We start from the raw sequence: 21,272 nt of genomic DNA on the forward strand, positions 1-21,272 counted from the left end.
TATGTCTTTATTCAGCGATGCGCAGGCACGGCAATGAAATTATGCCACGAGTTCCACCAGGGCTCCGCATCCCAATATTTTCAGTGTGCGTGTAAGGTGTAATGTTTTGTAAACGTAAGTGCACATTGCCATTGGAATTGGTGTTTTGGTACGGTCAGTCAAATTTATTTTGCATTTTAAATCCTCCGCCATCATACACTTTTATGGCAAATAATTTGTGCGCGTGGTAATTTACTGTCTACCGTTTCATGGATGTTGTTTTGTCCTAGAAATATAAAAATCAGACAAAGTTTACGTTAAAGCTTACGAGTTGCTTTAAAACCATGGAAAAGTGCTCAGTTTTTAAAAGTCTTTTTGGAGTTTTGTTTTCGGAAACGAAACAAAACTGGAGTTTGTGTGTGTGGATAGTAAATTCACCCTGACACGTCTAGATACTGCCGTAAATGTGTGCACACTTGTTCACGCACAGCCGATCGCAATTTGTCGAAAGTTGCCGAAAATCCCCTCGGTGATAAAGGTTAAAACCTTTTAACCTATTACTGGGGGCCGGTTTTTGCTTTTCCGTCTGTCTTACCTTCAACCCGTAGTATATACCTCTTACGTGTGATATGATTTTTGTTTTCCATTTGTACCAACTGCTCTTTTGTTGGGCCGAACAAGATACTGAACGCTTCTGACACGTGATTAATCTTGCTCCCGAACCCGACAATCAAACAGTTCTAGTTCCACGATTCTCAACCTGCTTTTTCCCGTTTCTTTCCTTTCTGCTTACAGGCATGGAAGCCATCATGTCGGAGTTCTTCAACGACACCACAACCGCGTTCTACATCATCTTGGTGGTTTGGTTCGCCGATCAATACGATGCAGTTTGCTGTCATACAAATGTCACTAAACGTCACTGGTTGAGGTAAGTGAAGGTGAAATGATGATTTCTAGTCGACCGGCCAGCGCCCGATCGCCTCCGGACTGTGGCTGTTGTGCGTGTGTACGATTTAATGCGATCTGATACGCGCATGAAGAAGAAGCATTTCTTTCAATATCCTACCGCGTTTCGTTCGCACCATCACCGTCATTATCATCATCATTTTTCGTCATCACGGCTGTTGCGAGCCGAAAAAGTTCGCCTTTGGGTGGTTCGTTTCTCGAAACATTCCGATCGGTAGGAAAACCCGGTTCCGAACTGCTTCGGGTGTGTGGGCGATATCCGTAGGGATTCGTTGAGTCGTACCCCTCCGTACGACGCTTGTCTTGCGGGAGTTTTTCTCGGATGCCCTCGTGGCCTGGTTTACCTGGGCATATTTTATTCATATCTGTCATAATGTTTTCATGTTATTTTTATCTTCGAAAAAAAGTATATTGTGCTTCAGGGGTGGTGAGGAAGAAAGCGTTTTCGCGCCATTTTCCCCCTGTTGCTCAACTTAGAAGTTCTCCATCCATCGTTACTTTGAACCAGTGAAAGACGCCATTAAATCAAACTAAAGCGATTCTTTGCTATACTTTCATCAATTTATTAGTTGATTCTGAAATGGTTAAAGGTGTTTTTTTAGTAGATAGTGCTTCTGGTTTGATTTTTCTTACGTCAAACCATAAACGCATGAGAATAATATATTGCTTCGAAGTAGAACGAGCCTCCAATTTTAATCCCTAGGAATCGAAGACGAATCAAATGGTTCATTAGTCTTCTTTTTCCACTACCTAATTGAATAGTAATCGTACGGCTTACCTGTGCAAAATCGTGCAGCTTTGAGCATTGTCAATTAAGGCGATTTGGACCCAGTATCAACTGCGTTCCATACAAGGCCATGGGCAGAAAGCTCAGATTTTCTCATTCCATATCCTGGAACGTTCTGCGTTCGTCTTTGCTAATTTGCAACGATTCAATAATCAACGCACGGCAATACAGGACTTTCGTTTTTTTTACGACTGTCATGGTGACCGATGGAAGGCGAAGGCTTCCAAAACGTGGCTGGAGGAAGTGAAAGATTAACACAGCGCGAAAAGAATGGTTGCCTCCTGCTCCGCACACGGCAGAGGATAGATTTGATTCGAAAGTTTGGAGAACCAATTTGACAGTTTAATCTGATTGTCATATTTTCCAGCTCTTCGCTTTGAGAGCAAGGAATGAGATGGAGAGTTGAAATAGGAGCTCTCGCTGTAAGGAAGCAAGGACGGCGACGGAAGGATTAAAGTATTAGGCTCTGTTACTTTGACGATAATTATTGAGGCGGATTGCGTCGGAGCTCCAAGTTTAATTACGATGTGCGCCAACGACATTGAACATTGGATGACAAATTAAAGAACTCCTAAATTGAATATTGATTGAATGTTCTCTAAATTCAACTGTATTGCTGTATTGAAATATCGATATTTTTGCTAACAATTTTCTATCTTCAATTTTCAACGTCCTGAACATCATAGCATAATATTTGCTCTCTTCGTGTGAAAGTCATGTATTCATGTATCAGATTTACCAATCTGTATTTGTCATTTTAAAGATTTTATTTGTTTGTCAAAACGTGTTTGTTTTTATTTTTTCATTTCAACATTTTTTCTTCCATCAAAGCCGACGGAAAATATAGCTTCCACAAATAACCGCAACCTTAGTTTCTAGAAAAACTTACCACACTAGATAAATCGCGGGTTGTTTTTGTTTGTCGTTGGAGTTATGCATTTTTACCCTATGCCCTTTCGCTTAATGCTTTTGCCGAACTCGTTCGAGATCGGATCGGATCTTTTTCACAATAAATAAAAACCCACACAACGGTAGAAAAGATTAGCCTGCATACACCTTTTCTTTGAGTGATGCCTGAACAACTCGCCGTATTTGTTATGATTTTGCTCTGTCTACTTGAGGCAGATGTTTTCGCTTGGTTTGTCCAGGAATCAATACTCTGTGCTCGGGTTTTGAGAAGGGCTGACAAATAAGTTTGAATAGTAACTCAAGATCTATTTTATATGTTTTGAAAGCATGATAAAAGGAATTCTAAAATGTGCCTGCCTAGAAATCCTACCGAAAAGAACGTAATTTAATTTGTTCACTAATTTTGCATACATTGCCTGAATTACCAGTTAAGAAGTAATTAAATTGAAAGAGTCATAAATTTATTTAAGAAAAAAAATCAAATTTCCTTCTCATCGCCTTTGGTCCAAAATATTGTCACTGTTCTAAACTTCAAAAGAAACGACAAAATTAGTTCTAAATCCGGGTCCGATCAACCTACTGATTCTATTTGTTTTGCAATCATCTCGGCATGCTTCATCTCAAAACGATACCAATCGAATACAATCTCGGTGCCGTAGATTCCCTTTACTAAATCGGTAATCTTCGAATCACTTACACTGCAAAACCACTTTGCGAAATCGAACGATTTCACTTCTTCAATATTTGTCTTCCCGGAGCACAGTACGCGGTACGCGTTTCGTTCCGTCGTCGAAATTTTTATTATTTGAACAAATATTGAACCTATCCGTACCACTTAAGGATGTGCCCCGGCGGTTACGTGCTATCTTATCCGCGTCCCATGTCATCAAATATTCGTAGCTTATTACCTTTTTCCTCGATTGTTTATCTTAAACAGATCCTCGCTAGCACGTGCTCTCCCACGGGTATGCCTGCTCTTCTGTTTGATTGTACAACCCTGATTTGTACTTTCGTTTTTTTTCTGTTCTCTCGTTTTTATATTTCCCTACACATTCACAGTATTCAACACAGGATGTACGGTGGGTTTATTTTCTCTTAAAATTCACAAATGCCTCCACGCGACCAGGGACCGTTTTCGGGGTCCTTAACAATATGCATTGCTACTTCACCAAACGTTTTGCCCCAACGATTTGTCTCAAATTATGCATCGATGAAAAAAATCGTAATTTCCCATCCGGAATGGGGCTTGTGATGAATCGAGTTACGTCTAGTGGGCTGCTGATTGAAAACTCGAAAGCAGCCACCAACAAGATAATCAAACGAGTGCCGAATGATGGACGCTTAAATCATGCCAGCAGATTAAAAAGCGATAAAGCATCTTTAAAAACCTCTCAAATATCGTGATAGGTACCTTGTTCCTTTCTCTTTCCGAAACAAATTCACCGAGACCGATTTCCGGTTGGGGGTCTGGTACTATTCCGAAGTAACTGCTTTGGTACTCGTTGCTCTCACTTTGCTAAGGATCAATCAATCTTCTTCTGTTGCTTTGCGCTGCGAAAAATGGAGAAAACAACAAACAGCATTCGATCATCAAATGAAAATCAACCGTCGGTGTTTGCGTCTTGAGTAGTAACAACAGCATTGGCTTGTGAAGTGAAGTGCTTACGGTGGTGGAAGTATGCTCGTGACAAGTATACGGCGACTAAACTTTGCTCCAAGCAGTATGAAACCCTCCAACTATGGTGCGCTGTTGTGGAAGCAGGATTTCCAAATCTTTCAGTGCTGCTTCATCTATCCTTCTGGTGGTTGTAATTTCGGCGTTTGGATTGAGTTGGTTTTCTTGAGGAGAATGGACCACTGTTTTTTTTCCGAATGACCGTCAGTGGGAACGGGTTGTTATCGAAGAACATAATTATACGACCAGGAAAAACAATCGAAACCCATTTACTGCTGTGTTGATATTTCTGGGTGGACGGAAACGGTTCGAAGTAGCTTTGCGTAACAGAGCCATTGCTCCCCAACAGTTTTGCTATGGAACTTGATAGGCTTCTTTGTGATTCGTTTCTTTTCCACTTGTTTGACTGTTGGTGCCATAAACGCTAATCACTCTTAATGGAGCGATTTTGATTATGGTATGAGCGATTCAAGATATGTCTGGTATGTGTGCATTTCTTTTTTAATAGTAGGTACATATATTAAAACCTTAAGATTAGGGACAAAGTGACATAATGTGATATGTTTATAATCTGTCATATGCTAAAAGAAAACGTTTCAACTTTCGAAAGCAAAGAATAAAGCGCGTTAACCTCACACTTTGCCAACGCAGTTGTAGTGGGTGTGTTGTACCGCTGCCGAAACACTGATGTCGCCTAATGACTGTTGCCTTCAAGCTCAGTAAATACTCTGACATCGTCTGCACCACCAGCCGTTGTATTCGTCGTAGTAATCCCTATTAATTCCCTGTTCGACGAGCGGCTACGCCAAGGCGTCGCCATCGTCGCCTCAACAAGGTGCCGTAAAGGTGATTCGGTGCGCGCGGTACTGTTGTGCGTTTGAGTGGCAACGCCTTCATCATCACCAAACCACACTTCTACATCAGGGAACGCATTCTGTTTCGGGGTGGTTCTCCTTCCCGGCTAGAGGGTCTGGAGGTAGCGGAAACGACGGCGGGAACGTATCAAATTTTGCAACAGTTTAATTCGGGAAATCTATTAGACAATGTGTGCGTGCATGTGCCTGTTTTGGTGCGTATCGTATAAACAGTAGGGCGCGCGGATATTCGGCAAACCTCCTTCCGGATGCTTCCCCTTTGGTTGTTTAACGATAATAAATTATCTATTGCCTACCACACCTACGTTTTTTGTTTTTGTTTTCGCTCACGGCGAGCCTGCTCCACTGAGCGTCCTAAGGAGATGAATGTCTTACCGTGTAGGACACGTTTGCTTGGAGCCGAAAGGTTAGGAGCACAAATGCAAAGGACCGAAACACAACTCTAACCGACCTTGGTGTAAACGAGGCGCGAGGCTCTGTGCCGTGCTGCCGTCGATCTAAAAAAACCCTCCCGGGAAAATCTCCCACTCCCTGCCGAAGGAACGGTATTTGCCGAAGCTCTCATAAAAATAACAATCGTAAAAACGCCAAAACGCCTTTCCATGTTCCCTCGGTATAATATAGTCTGCTTGCACGGAAGTAAGAGGGGACGCTTGGGAAATGGAAACGCAGAGAGACCTACCACCACTGTGCCTCCATTATCCTTGGTGGCCTTTTTTCTATATTACCGTCTTGTAAATTGTTCCCATCGAAGCGTACTTTCGAACGGTTTGAAGACACGCGGCGAGCTGAGGGGTGGCCTTCCTGAGGGGGTCTAAGGTAACATCTCGTGCATTCTTTCATTCTGCGTGGAAAATTTTCATCCCCATTCCGCAACTCCTATGCTGGGTGGCGCGCGGAATGGCATTACAATAAATTATGATTCACTAATGCTCACTCATAATAGCGATGAATGTTTTTCCGATCGGAAGTGAGCCTCCCACTCTTCCTGAAGCCTACAACACACATACCCTGTGCAAATCGTACCTCCACAGCGCCCGGGCGGCTGTTCGTTCGTCGTTCCTGTTGCTGGAGCTAGGGCACTTAATTTGCTCCACCGATGAGGTTGAAAAAACAAACAGAACTTGCATCGTAACGATGTAAAAGAAAAGAGTTTTCCATAACATTTGTGTGTAAATCTTTTTTGTGTAAATGTTCATTTTTTTTCAACGTTAAATATTTTAAATGTGACTTGTGTTTGAAGTCTAGTGGATTGTGCATCCGGTCATTATAAGCTACCAATGGCAGTGCTGTATGTACTAAGGTTAAATTGCCCTATAAAACGACAAAAAAGCGCTAATAAAGTTATTAAAAATGAGATATGCACACTGTGTGTTCTGCGCCGTTATTACGGGCGTGTCTATTTGACAGACATATCAGATGTGCGAATGGTGTACAGTGAGGGTCAACGAATTAAGGTTGCTGCATAATGTGCTATAGTTTTAGCGTTTAATGGGTGTGTGTTGATATGTCGTGGAAAGCTAACCATGACAGGCTTTAGACTTCTTAAGGTTGTTGTGCCGCTAAAGAAAAATATTTTTGTTTCACTGTTTATTTTAATGTACGGTTCGATTGGGCAAGTCAAATTTTCGGCGAAATTACTCGAAGGAACATCAACGTGAGGCATACTTGACGTAACGATATTTTCCTGATAATTTTTTACTATGTAACCGAAACCGTCAATTTTGTTACAGGACACCGATCCATATGGTACTGTTGACAGTATGTTGTTTGTTTGTCCTCTACTGTCGAAAACCGCGGGACAATAACGTGTTATTTAACCTTTCTGTACTCTAAAGTTAGAAGCAGTACAGCTTTGCTTTTTTGTGAAGAATGTTTAGAATTTTTCTATAATCACTAGGAATACGATTGAGTTTCCTTGAGGATACCAAACCATTTTGTTCGTGGATTTAGTATATTAGATCGTGGCTATACTAATATTCGGTTTTAGTTCGTTGTTCCATTGATATGCATTCTTTCGATAATTTGAACCTATACCACTCCATATGAACAAATCGAATCTAATCAGTTAGTGTCATTGCTCTTTTGTCAATTAAACTTATCACAAATTGTAAAAAAATCGAATGGTGTTTCTGATTTTATTAAATAATACCTAACAATAATGTATTTTTTCGTTTCATTGATTAGCAAGAATGAGTTGAGGTGACCTTATTTCGAAGACCATCGCTGTGCGTTTGATGCTTCAGACTTACAACGGTTAAATCCAGCAAAAAATAGTTTCTTTCTAGGATGGGAAGTGATGATGGAGCTTTCTTGACCGCTAATATTATCGCAAAAATTATATCCAATCACAATGTTTACGAAACAGTAACAGTAACAGGTGTGCCGGTACAATGTTCCGTCGTCGAAGGACGAATACACACCGACTTCCCGTAGGTGATCCCCATCGTCAGTACAATAAAATTTTCCATTCGAAGCAACGGAACGCACCTTCCTGCAGAACTACTTGTGAGTGGCATTCACATCGAAATAAACCCTTTGGATGCGGGACAGCAAACATAAACAAAGCGGTAGAATGGTGTTGCATTTAAACTGAACGTGAACTCACGTTGCGTGGAAGGTTCGACGGGAGTGGAAATGGGTTTGAAAGCACTATAGGAAGATAGAATTTATGATATCCATCCACCATTAGGCACTCGTTATTAAGTTCTAGTTTTGTAGTTATTGTAACACTCTTCTTCAGCATAATAGTTGGGCGTGGACACAATCATAAGCGCAGCCGTTCATGTTTTACCGTCGGGCAGTTAACTTTATGCTGTTTCCATAATAGACCACTCTAAGCTTCCTTTACACGAACAGACAAAAAGTTTGCCTTTTGTCCGTGGCTTAAAGTTTGGAAATATGGCATTGCGAACTTCTCTCACTCAAACCTGATGGAAAGTGTGTTGATAAACGCGAACACTAGGACGGCCGCCGTAACTGTTAGGCAACATATTAGCGACATTTTACTACCACTTTGAGCTCCATTGGACCGTTCATACTATGATATGGAGCAGAAGAATGAAGATATAAATTTATGGCAAATATTTATTGACTTGCAGGACGCCTCGTTCTATTCGTCATCCCGGAAAAGCTGCTTATGTTGCACGGTACATCATAGGCAACGTCACATTATGCTATCATACCACTGGTTGAAACTCATGGTTTTAGCATAGTTTCACCATTAGTTAAAAAGAGTAGTTTGCACCATTCGGTTCAATATTTGGACAATGTACCATTTCAATATGGCTGAAATGGTTGTTTCCATTGTTTTGTACGTTTTGGACGTAAAAGGAGAAATGGCGTGAACGATCGGTGCCTTTGAATGAAACGTTACAAAGAAAAATGGCCCACCATAAGAATTAACAACGGCGAACAATTCAATTAAAATTTAAATGCACAACGATAAAAGCGAGGTAAATAATATGCAATCCATATCGATTTTGTGCTCTACGGCAAACGCACTTCCGTCCCAGTTATAGTAGAGTTCTTAATTGCGGTGGGTACCGGTACCTTTGCAAACTTCATTTTTCTTTACCCAAGCAATGGACTACCGGTACCATTCGAATGGTAGATAATGTGGAAGTAAACGATGTTGTTCAGCTCGATACCGTTTATGCTTCGATCGGCAAGAGGTATGGAAAGTATGTGCTTGTTTTGTTGTTTTTTTTTATAACCTCCAGTGTCCTATTGGAGAAAAATCGGGAAAATTGCTCTAGAGGATCACTTGCTTTGCCCGCGTGTAGTGCTGAATGTGTTTCGTAACCGACTCTTGGTGGGACTTTGCGGCGCGTGTTAATTTCGCTGCTGCAGAACGAAACACACTCACACAATAGGATTACGTCCTCAGTCTATAGAAAACGGAACAAGCACCGATGTTTAGGACTGGGTTGTGGTGAAATTTCTACCATAACCGGAGCAGAGGCGCCCCTGGATTGAAGTGTAAAAGGTAGACAGGGTCACCTCCTTTGCGGTTGGATGTGTATATGCTGCAGTGTAGCGGACCGGCTCCCGAGAGCATGCATGATTGGTCTGGTCACATTCCGGCCGGTTGGTACAGCTGCACTATCCGTTGTCTCGGGTGTTCAGAAATTAAATTAAAATAGAAAATTAAGCGTCTCTCACAGTGACCGAAACAGGAAACAGGACGACGATCGCCGACAGCTTGTATGTTCAATTGTTCGAGTCTTTGTGGCATATTTCACAACATTGCTCAGTGTCTGTGTCGAACTATCGGCTATGGATTTTACAGCATCAAAGATCGCATCGTTCCAGAATCGAAGCGAAAATCAGACCTGTGTGTCCTCTTTCCGTAGGTCTTTACAATCTATATAGTCACAATTGCAGGAATGAGAAGGGATAGAGTGTGTAACAGCAGCAATAACCGTGTCGTTATTGGGAAGGGAAAACAACTAGGACGTGGTCTGTTTCTATTTGGATTATAATTTAGTGCGGTTGAAATGGCAAATGAGTTCGGCTATCACGCGCCAAAACCCGTACCTACTCCTGAGCGCTTCTACTAAATGTGACCTGTCTACTTCCTTCAGGAAAGTGGACTTCTGGACTTCAACATTGTTAGTTCACAGATCACTAAAACTCTTTCACACCGACAGTTACTTCAAGGTGTCCTTTTCCTGCATCATTTCGCTTTTCCATTTTGCAATGCATACGAATGGGAACGTCTTAATGAATCTGTTCCGTCTTCTTGGTCGGTGTCATTGGTGGTGTGTTTGGGGATATGGTCCATTACATCACTCGGAGCCCAATCGTCGGTTGTAATCGACTGGATCGAGTGCAAGTAAACAGCTGGCCTGTCTTTCACCACTGTCAGTCATTCGTCACTGTTGGGTGCCGTCGTTGATCGACCGAGCCCGGTTTACCATTCGACGACAGGTGTGCATCGATGAAGGAAGGCAAAATATATGCGTTGTGGACTGTATGTGATGATTGGATTAAGAGATTACATTTATATTAATTGGTTTTATCGAGTCTGCTACCACTGGTTATAACCATTGGTATTATTATCACAGATGCATTCATGGCTGAGCACTGTCACGTTTCGGGACATTTAACTTATATAATCTAGACCGCTACGATCCGCAACGTGGATGCATTCCTTACTTTATGTGGCAGAAGCTATTATTTGTGTGTGTGTGTTGTGAAGAACAATACAAAGTATAAATGTTACGAAAAAGGTTGTAATTTGTATTGCCTGGTTTAAAACAGTTCTCAAAAAGGAACTTAGTGCTATAGTGATTTTAAGTTACAGTGAGAAATTTTTTCACCGTTGTTCTACTATTTGTGAGTTGAGTAGTACTTGTGCTATTAGATAGGGTTTTTCACGATTCCGAGCAGTTTAATGTGAATCGTTTGGATGTAGAAGCAGATTCTCTCTTCCATTCTCGAACTGTTCGAAGAAAAACTAGTAAATCATCGATAATCAGTTCCAATTTTCTCATTTTAACTCAAGAACCTAGCATTGAGTATGAGGGTATCTAAGGAAGTAGTGAAGCAAGCTGGCCCATTAATACACCACGTGGCTAATGTGACAAATCAAATAGCTATAAAACATCAATTTACTCCTTATAATCAGATCGCATTAGTTCGTCATGGTGCTAGCCATGGAAACTAAGTGGTCCATACGTAAAAAGTTTACATCATTTCACATGTCACGATCTAGCGAACGAACGTCACTGGATAACAGCAATCAATACAACGATGCAAAATATTTACTATTATTGTTGCATTGCGTCTATCTACAAAGTTTAATAGTTATTGAAGTTAGTGGTTATTAAACTTATGCAATTTTTTTTCAAGCAAACCTGATGATCACTTAAATTATGGACGAAATTCTACAGACTAAGACAAATCGGATGCGTTAAAACATGCATTACTCGTTGTACAACTCCCAATTGTAGTATATTTTTATACGTCAGAATTGGCTTAATTTTAACACCATGTTTTGTGTCATGCTGATAGTAATACTCTCCTGTAGAAATTGCATGATTGGAACATTTTTTTTTCATTTACCATCTACCTAATTCAGATGGGTTTTATGACTACCGTTGATCCTTGGTCGCACCGAAACGGTATTTTATAATTTACCGACATTTATCTGGTTTCTTCTGCGTTATGAATGTGTTCCGGGAATAACGTAGCGTACGAACGATAAAAGAATTACCATTTACGGTTATTTTTATTGTTGCTATTCGGGTGCGAACTCAATTATACTATCATTTCCTTTTTTTCACCATTCGGATGTATGTACTGCAAGGGTTCTGCGTTGGCGGTGTGTTCATTGTTCGGAGATGATCGTTTCCCGGGTGGATGCATAGGAAATGGGTCACGCCAGAACGCTGAAGAGGCAAAGGTGTGGTGTGAATGGTATCCATGCCATATATGCACGGAAGAATCCTTAAAAAATCATCATGCAAATGAAATATTTAATTTCGACATATTTCCGTGCATCGATTTGACAGAAACGTAAATGTTTCGATGGTGGTGATGGCGGTGGTATTGGGCGAAAAGCGCTTTACCGATACGGTTGATTCAATTTCAACTCAAATGAGCGAGCATAACATTGTTTGGATTTGCAGTATTCACTTAGCACAGTACGGTTTCAGTTTCATTTACTTCCTCATTGAATGTTTGCCATAAATATCACCGTTTTGTTGGGGGTAGCTATTTGTTATAGGATTGGTTTTGGAATAGACTATAATGCGCATGTTTTTTTTTTGCTAACACAGTTGCACGAAATTTGATACAAAATACATTTTGCCAATTAAAAAATAACCGATTTTATAGCATTAATAATACGAATAAAAAACATCAATTTCATCATCAGAGTTCCTGCTATATGAGTGGCATTTTGTGGCAAGTTAAACTGTTCCGTTGAATGGAAGTGCCGTAAAGAGCTCATCAAAGCCATGTTGATAAAAGCCCCTTTCAGTGGAAATCCTGCAGCGATAACATGGAGAGGAAACCCCACCGGTAGTGTTGGTTTTGAGGACACTATGCAATTAACCTTCTCACTGACCGAACTACCGAATTAGTGTCAATTATCATTCTCCACACCAGGGAGCTACTGCAAACGTGGCATCGTCGCATCGGGATGAGTGCGCTTCCCGGCCCATTGCCAGTTGGAAATCCGGAGTTTGGTTCCATCCAACGATGGCGAGTGCTTCTGCGACTGGCAGTCACGTGGCGCAAGCCTTTCAAGACTATATCTTTCAGAATTATGAATCCTAAATCTGGGCAAGTCTCGCCCCGTCGTCGTTGTCGTCCATGGAATGCGATGGAAACGGAAAGCTCGTATGATTAAGTATTCCGGAGGAGATTTCAGATTTTCAGCACTGCATAATCCGATGAAAATCGCATACAGTGGTTCGATGTGTTGGGGACTTCAAGTACACAAACGATGTGTTGTGGGGCGCGTGCCGAGAACAGCTTTGGCTGTTCCTGTGGAAGATACAAGTTGTTAAACCCTTGTGCTGGATAAAAGAAGCAACAGGTCGTCCTACTGCAAATGTTCGGTGCTTATGAATGTACCACCAGAACTTTATGCCCTTGTGCACATCGAGATTCTTAGTTTCGATCTAGGATTTAGCTTGCCATTGCACGGGGTGGTGTATGAAAGTACGAAAGTGGACGTTTGCTGTGTGATGGCAAAGGAGCTTGCGAAATCTGCATGAAAACGTTACTGCGCTTCTTCACCCGCTGTGTTGTGGACTGTGCTCTCAAGCTGCAATGCAATGCAATGATGGCCGATGGCAACTGAATCTGCTTATCCCTAGCTTTACATTAGGCAATGCATTCCGACAGAGCGCAATGTTACTACCTCTTGATTATGGTTTCAAAACGTACCGAAGCCGCCGATGAAACTTGTTCAATCTTCACTCCTTTCTTCCAGACGTACTGTGGTGTTTCTGCTGGCTGTCCATTGGCATGCATTGCCCTGTCCATTTCGTTGCGTTCATATTTATTCTATGGTCATTTTATAAAACCCTTCTCAGCCTTCCGTTCCGTTGGCAATGTAAATGGGACTGTGACAAGCTACTGGAAAGGTTACATTCTATCAAGATTTGGTGATGGCCCTTGCGGCAAAGTCGACAAATGGACAACCAGGTAATTTTGCTAGGCATGTTTTAAGCAAATAAAATATTTAAAGACTTTCAAATTGCTAGGCCTCTCGTTGAGAGTTGATTATTTCTACTAGCACTATTTTTTGTCGGAAAAAAGGATTTGAACGACACAAGCTAAACTGTTGCTGATATAAAATGCTTCCCTAATGAGACCCTTTTATTATTGCTGACAGCATTCTATACGGTTTGATACCCTTGCGAAAACATATTTTCATCACTCAAAGCTGAGGCAAATGTTGGTTCGCGTTTGTTGGTTTGCTTCTTGTTTGGGCACTAAGGGGTTTTTCCGTATTCGCAGGCCTTGCAAATGCTTTCTTGGTATCACATCAAAATCTCCCAATCTCCTTCCACAAATCTCTTGTTGATGTTGGCAGTTGACAGGTCAAAAGACAACGACGTCACATAGACAGCTCAATCGACGAGCTGCAGCATGGACAGTGTGCTATAGGGCTTGTTGGGTTTACTTATTGATAAAGATCAACCCAACGGTCGAAAGACGGAACCATTTTCGTACAGTTTAGCCTTGGTAACACTGTACCGTTGCCAAGCCGGCCGGATAGCCGGCAGGGTTTGAAATTGAATAAATTTTTGACCCAAATATAAAACCCCGAAACTCTATCCCCACTGTACGGGAGGCAGATGAAGATGATGCTCCTTCGATTAACCCTCTTCATAAAATTATGACCACTTATCCGCGTTTTGTCGACAGGCTTCGGAGCGTTCGAGGGTGCGTGTGTGTGTGTGCGTTGTTTTTTTTTCTCACTCAATCGAACAGCGGCGGTTGGTCGAGGATGGCATCCAATTCGGCGAAACCGAAAGGTTTCCATAGATGACGAAAGCTTAACATTGAGAAGTGCACCCGTTCAACATGATATCATCGAGGGTTTTGGATGCGATACTAGAATTCACTGAAAGAAAGGATCAAGAAAAGGATTGTAGGTTGCAAAATGCTATAAGAAACCGGAACCCGTCAATCGTACTTCTCCTTGTCAATTTACTCAGCCCACATGTAACACCCCTAAAGCGGCGGAGTAAGAGCGAATGCTCGGGATGCCGTATGGCAGATATAGTAGAATGGAAACAGTCTGTTTTAGTACCTTGCGCTTCTTCTAAATGGCTGAAGTATTTACATTTTTTATAGCTATTGCAAAGGAATTTCTAATAATATTCCTATCGAAGAAGAATGAATCTGTCGAACAACGATTAAGACACCCTTCATTTCATTGCTTAAATGTGGAAAATTTTATGTATCAAACCTTTAAAAGCCCTTAGACCTTGAATCGTTTTTTTCTAGCTATCTATTTTTGTTTGTTTAATTAAAACACGTCGTTTCTTTACTTTCAGATTCTTCTATTTATATCACTTCTCCTTCTATGCTTACCACTATCGCTTTAATGGACAGTATAGTAGCTTGGCGTTGTGTACTTCTTGGTTGTTTATACAGGTAAGAAACCTTCAAAATATTTTATTATCAATGCTATATATTTACTGTGAAGTAATAGTACAAAAAACACGAAAACTAAAATTAGTGACTTTACAGTTCATTGGTTTTTTACTATATTATATTTCCACAAATCTTAAAATAATCATTCAGATTACAATGCTATAAACCCAGTAGATGATTTTTTTAAATAATTTGCAGTATATGCTACATCTGGCACGATAAATATACAATAATACAATAATATAAGAAGCACAGATAAACTAGCTTGAACACGTTCCTACTTAACATTTTAAAGGTAGAACAAAATATATGATCACACGAGAAATACATAGAAGCTAAAACATACATATAAACAGTTGTAATGGAAGAAAAACTACCTCTAAACAGCAGTCTAAGAATGGTAATAATTTATTTTGAACGAATTCATCCTCTTCTTAGTGAAGAGTAATAGTTCAACGTCGGCCAGTTAAATATGTATAATTCCAGAGGGAAAAAGAAAGAAAATTTCCCACCGATCGAAACACTGTCCCCTAGAAGATCGTCCAAAGCGGCTACAGTCCCTTTACCAATAACCGGTCAGTCGCACACTTCATTAGCAATTAGTGAAAGTTTTCGACAAATTTGTGTCGCTTGCGGTGGGTCTTCTACACAGTTGAACAATTACTTAAACGCTCGATGTGTGTGACGCATTCGCTTGCTTTTGGCCGGTGGTGGAATCAGTTAGGACAGAGAAAGGAAAAAAGGTTTTACTAATTGATGTCACGTCCCACTTATGTACCGTATAACTTACCGCAACACAAATTAAATATTAAAGCTAGGAAGTTTATACATCAACCATTCCATTCTTAACTGTTCAGTTGTATAACAAAATTTTAAAAATGCATTTAATGTATTCTTGGGAATGATTTTTTTTGTCTAGGAACCAGAAACAGAATTTATACAGCTTAACGATACTCGAAATTAAGTTTTCGATGTAACTTTGCTTACATTTTTGGAATGTAAAAAGTACGAGGCTGAGACATTTATCACGTTTGAAACCAATCAATGTGACCTGAAACGTTTAAATGAAAAAAATCACTTTAATCCAATTAATTGTTGAACCTTTGAGCCAAAGTTGCAGCAATGTGTTACTGTATTATATGATGCTCCTCAGGAAAAACTTTCTTCACAGAACCAAATAGGCCCGATGAGGGACCGAAGAGGAAGGCATAATTGGGAGTGGTACAACGATACAATAGCACGAACTGCCGCAAACTTCCACTTTCTGCTTCCGACCAAAGGAACGCGAAAGGAAGAAAACAACCATTCTGGGGTGTTGGGTTATATCAACCTTCTCAAGTTCATTTTAACATTGCTCGTCAGCATGCTGACGGGATTCGGGGAGCAGTGACGAGTGCTTTGTAATGAGGGGAGCAAAGCAATGGATTGAAAAGAATGGGGAAAGTTCCATCATTAATCATACTGTAAACGAATAATAAAAGTTGAAGTTTCATTCGTCGATAGGTAACGCTCTCCGAAGTGTTTATGCTTCGTCCTTCTGCTTCGTGTTTCGTTTTCTGGTGCCGGTGCAATTCATTCCTTCTTTGAACCCGGGAAAATGGAAAGGGTTTTTTTTCCTTTTGTTAGTTATATATGTGTGTAACAATCGCGCTTCACATTAAAAGATGCTCAGAAGTTTGCTCCCAAGAGCGTTTGCTCTGCGTGTTTCATGTTTCAATCGTTCGATAGACGTTTAAAGATCAGGTAATGTTTCTTCCTCGAGAGAACCTCTGAAGGTGGCATCGTGTGATGTTTCCGTTGTTGCAGAACGATCATTTGGAATGCAATTTTTCATTGCACCGAGCGTTGCGAAGGATGCTTCATGGCAGAGGTAGTGGTACTGCATCGGGTAGACTTAACTCTCGCCCGGCTGTTGTCGGCCACTAATGCTATTTATACATTATGGATGAGTACGGATCCAATTATAAAACAATACATCACAACGCAGGTTGGATGCTACTGCGACTACCGCCAGTACCGCCGTTAATAAGCTAACTGCATTAGAGCGGATTAAAAATTGTTCGCATAATTGACCGACACTATGGGTGTTGCATAAGAAAAGAAAGAAACCGGGGGAGATAATAGTTGCGTTATGTTTTGCGTTCTTCTTCATCAACAAGAATGCTGTGCTTTCTATCGATAATTGAAATGAACAGCGTTCATGATGGGTAATGACATTGAAGAATTGTTAGCATCTTGAGTGTAACCCATTCTTAGGAAGTTTTTTCATGCAATAACCTAGCACTATTAGGCAGAATCATTGCTTTTTACATATTTTCTAATTCTTTTTTTTTTGTTTTTATTAGATAGAACAATAACTTTGTTTTCTATTTAAACAGACCATAGATTTTCAAGAATCATAAATGTTGAGCATGGTTTGGGTTAAGTGTCAAATTTTTAATGGCAAGACAAGAACCACCCATAAAGCGACCACAGATTGAAGATGAATCATTAAAAACAATACAACTTAAAGAACATTAATCACGATCGAAAGTCGAATCCTTAATATAATCAACGAAGCCAAAATAGAATTCTTTTTAAAGAATGGGGAATTTGATGAAAAAATTCAGCTAGTGGAATTTTATAAGCAGTCAATCTATTAATATATAATGTCTGAGCTGTAATATTATATAGAATGTTAGTCGATGTTTATTGATTTGTTTGTTTCGTGCTTTGCCCTTATACGACCCTGGTATATAATTTTTTATTAAGGTTTTAGGTGTATCGTTACAGTACGACAAATTATTTGATTAGTACCGTCGTACCGGATTAGTAACGTTTTTTTTTTTATTAATATTTTGTTGGTAAAATCTCCGACATTTTGGCAAATAAAATCATCAAGAATCTTGTGTACTATTGGGTATTTAACAAATAAGTCGTTACAGATTACTAATTGATTGTTCTAGTGCCATCTATCCTAAAATGACACAATTTATGTGCAATAATAAAAACGTCCTAGTAAGGAAACATTTCGCCACGAACAAACATATATTTATGCGGTTCTTAACAATTTAATTTACTAGCTTGTATATATCATTAACCAGTGTCATTCGAATTTGTTCTTTCATTATTTTCCTCGTACTTTCAGCATTCGATGATCTACTTCTTCCACCACTACGAACTTCCTGTCATCATTCAGCAAGCCCAACTCCAGCAGATCCTCATCCAAACGCGGAATGATCAGGCACAAGCTCAGCAAGGCAACTTCCAGCAAAGGCCCCAACAACAGCAGCAGCGTCCAAACGCGCCGAACCAACAGCAACCCAACCGACGTCCGAATCAACGCCCGCAAGGATTAGCGGCGGCCGTTGCCCCAAACTATAGTCTCCAGTGGACGAATTTTCTCCGTTTGTTGCGGCTTCAAAACGACAACAATAACAACATCGCTGACATCCTGAATCGCCTTCCGCGCTACAGTTTGCACACGTTGAACGTGAACAATATCAATGGTTTAAATGCATCTCTGCGGGACATCGCTCGCAATTCGATTCAGTATCTGCGATCGAACCTGAACGTGGGTATGGCAATGCTGGGAGGTAATGCTGCCATTAACCTCTACAACAATAACAACAACATGTTTGGCATGCAGCACCGATTTGTGCGGGCCGCCGTAGGTTTGGTACACAATCGCAACCCAACACTTCAAGACGCTCCATTGAATGATGACGGTACCGACCTAGACCGGGAACCACCGGTTGATCGACGCAGCAATTATCAGCGTAACTATGAGGAAAACAATTTCATTTTCCCAGAGGCGGTACTAACCCCTCAACAACAGCAGCAGCAGCAGCATCAACAACAACATCAGTCGACAGAAGCACCCCACAGTCAACGGGATGTGTCGTCTGTTGTTGGGGGTGGCTTTGTCCCAGACGCTGCGACGTCGTACCGATCAACTACGCTCGACGATCGACAGCAAAAGACTCCGATCGGTAGCATGTCGCTGACGCAGGACGTCGGCGATGCGCATTGTGTGGTCAACAAGCAGCAGCAGCTGCTGCAACAGCAGGGCGCTGCTGGGGCCATTGAAGTGCCAGTCGTTACCATCGTCGATCGAGCGATGACCAGCGACGCCACTAGTCAACCACTTTCTAGTAATAGTCACGACTCCAGTACCAGCTGCAGTAGTAGAGGGGTGACGGAAATGAATGTGCTGGTCGATACGGAACAGAACACACTTCGAAGGCGGCAACAGCAAACCGAAACCGCGAAACCGAATGATTCATCCCTATAAAACTTGATACATAGACGAGTATCACAGCGAACGAAACGAGAATGAGCAACAACTGGTGTGATGATAATGTATTTCCGTATTGATGTTTCACTGTTAATTTGTTTTGTGTTTCAGTCTGTATTTTATTTAAATGTTTTTAACGCATTCTATAAAAAAGGGTTTATTTATATACAACTGTTTACACTACTCAACCATGCTGCTAGTCTGAACGAACGCATCCGTGGTTGAGTGAAGGACATACGCCAATGTCCTGTATCGTGCTTGTGATATCTAGAATGGACAAGCTATATGTAAATGACAAGCTAATGCTCCGAGCGATGCCGTTACATTTACCGAACAATAAAAAAAAGAACTCTAAACGCCATGGAAACACTGGATACAAAATCAGTAAATAATGAAACAAACGAATAGATCGTAGAAACGTCAGCTCGCTCACGATCACGATCATGTCTATTTCAAGGGACGATTGTCTATTTCAAGGGACAGAAAGCGAAGGACAGAGAAGAAAAAAAAACATACATTACTTGTACATATAGAAGCGATGAATGTTGAAGTTTTTATCATACTAAAGTATATTATTATTTTTTACTATTCAGTTTTGGCGAAACGAAAGTTGTGAATGAAAGCAGAGCAAAAGGCGTTTCGTTTTTCTGCTGGGGAACAAACATGGGGACATTTCACGAAGTACAGAGTTTAGCAAGACAGTGTAGAGTCAGGCTAGAGTTAGAGTAGCGGAACGGATTGACGTGCTGCTGCTGCTGGGTACGTCATTCCGGTTACATATGGTTTTCGTTTCACCTTAGTCCAAGTTTGTCGTTCCCTGTTCCCCACCAAACAAACAAAAAAAAAATGGATAACGACATAATGCCTAAACGAGCTTCATTTCCCGGCTTTCCGAGTTCCCTTACAGTGTTGGGTTAAACAATTGCAGGCAAATAAAACAAGCAAAGTCAAACAATGGCCAAATGGGTGTTTGTATGTAGAATATCTTCCGAAATTATTCTTAATATACATATTGTGCTATCGTCGATCGGTCCCGGCCCATCGGTCCGTTGATCCATAAATCAATTTCATTTCCAATTGCATGTTTTCAATTTCTCCTTCATTTTTTACTCAATCTTTTAAAGGTTTTTTTGCGAATCATATCTGACGTAGACGTACAAGAGGTACCAAAATATTCACGAGAAGTTAAATATATAATGCAGTCAAACACATGGATTGTTTAAGAGAGTGGTTATTACGGCGAATGAATGAACCCAATGATATAATCAACTCTCTGTGATCTACCAAATCTTATTCTCAAATTATACAGCTCATATGGCGCTGTAATGTAATATAATACCAACTTCTCGAACATCCTTCCAGGACACACGAAGCTTAACATTCGCTGGTGGGTAAGAATATTTGATTATTTTTGAATAATCATTCATTGATGAGGTTTGGAGATACCAGAAAAAAGACATCTTCAAGTCGTACATTATCTGCAATAAAATTTTAAATTAAATTTGCTTACTACACCGTAAGCATACCTGTTTTAATAGAATTGGCTCTTATCTGCAATGCTTTACGCAATGGATCTTCTCGGTGCATCTCTAATCTAATTTACCTAGAGTAACTTCACGTTCCAACGAATTCCGTAGAAAACAATACATTTGCACAGACTTCCATTATGAATGTTTATTTTTAACATTCGATTCGTTTTCAGGATAACTTTACATCCTCCCGATCCTCTAGATTTGTGGATACTGGTGAAATATCCTGAACATAAGCGTAGCCTGTATAATTGATTACATTAGCAGCCGTACGGAGGCACTTACGCTTACACACAGTGCACTCTGCGAGCAACTCGGTGTGGCCAAAAAGGTTTGCCCTTCGCAGTCTTCCCATCCGTTCTCCCGAACCGCACCTCTTAGCGGAACAAATGAATAGCAAAAATCCTGCTCAAGTAGATTGACTTGTCACAGCATCCCTGAAGCACCCCCCTGCCAGGATTCCTGCCACTACTTTAGAGAACACACAATGAACATTTTTACGCTCAGCAGGAATGGGCGATGCCAGTTCATTTTACATCGTTTGCCGGGACATTTCTTAATGCCCATTGCTTGCCTATTAAGCCGCAATCTCAAGGATGCTAAAACAAGAAGATGCACCGATAAGAGCATTGTGTGGATGTGTTTGCGTGTG

The 21,272-nt window shown here is 40.7% G+C and overlaps 1 protein-coding gene across 1 annotated transcript in view; it reads left to right on the forward strand.

The window, feature by feature from the left end:
- Positions 1 to 19,088, forward strand: part of LOC128713364 (uncharacterized) — a 45,970-nt gene extending 26,882 nt beyond the window's left edge. The window contains exons 8-10 of the mRNA XM_053808221.1: positions 775 to 907; positions 14,716 to 14,815; positions 17,943 to 19,088. Coding sequence (XP_053664196.1) covers positions 775 to 907; positions 14,716 to 14,815; positions 17,943 to 19,088 — 1,379 coding nt within the window. The remainder of the gene's footprint in view (positions 1 to 774; positions 908 to 14,715; positions 14,816 to 17,942) is intronic.
- The last annotated feature ends 2,184 nt before the right edge of the window (positions 19,089 to 21,272 follow it).

The sequence above is a fragment of the Anopheles marshallii genome, chromosome 3 (assembly GCF_943734725.1).
Source record: "Anopheles marshallii chromosome 3, idAnoMarsDA_429_01, whole genome shotgun sequence".
Lineage (NCBI taxonomy): Eukaryota > Metazoa > Arthropoda > Insecta > Diptera > Culicidae > Anopheles > Anopheles marshallii.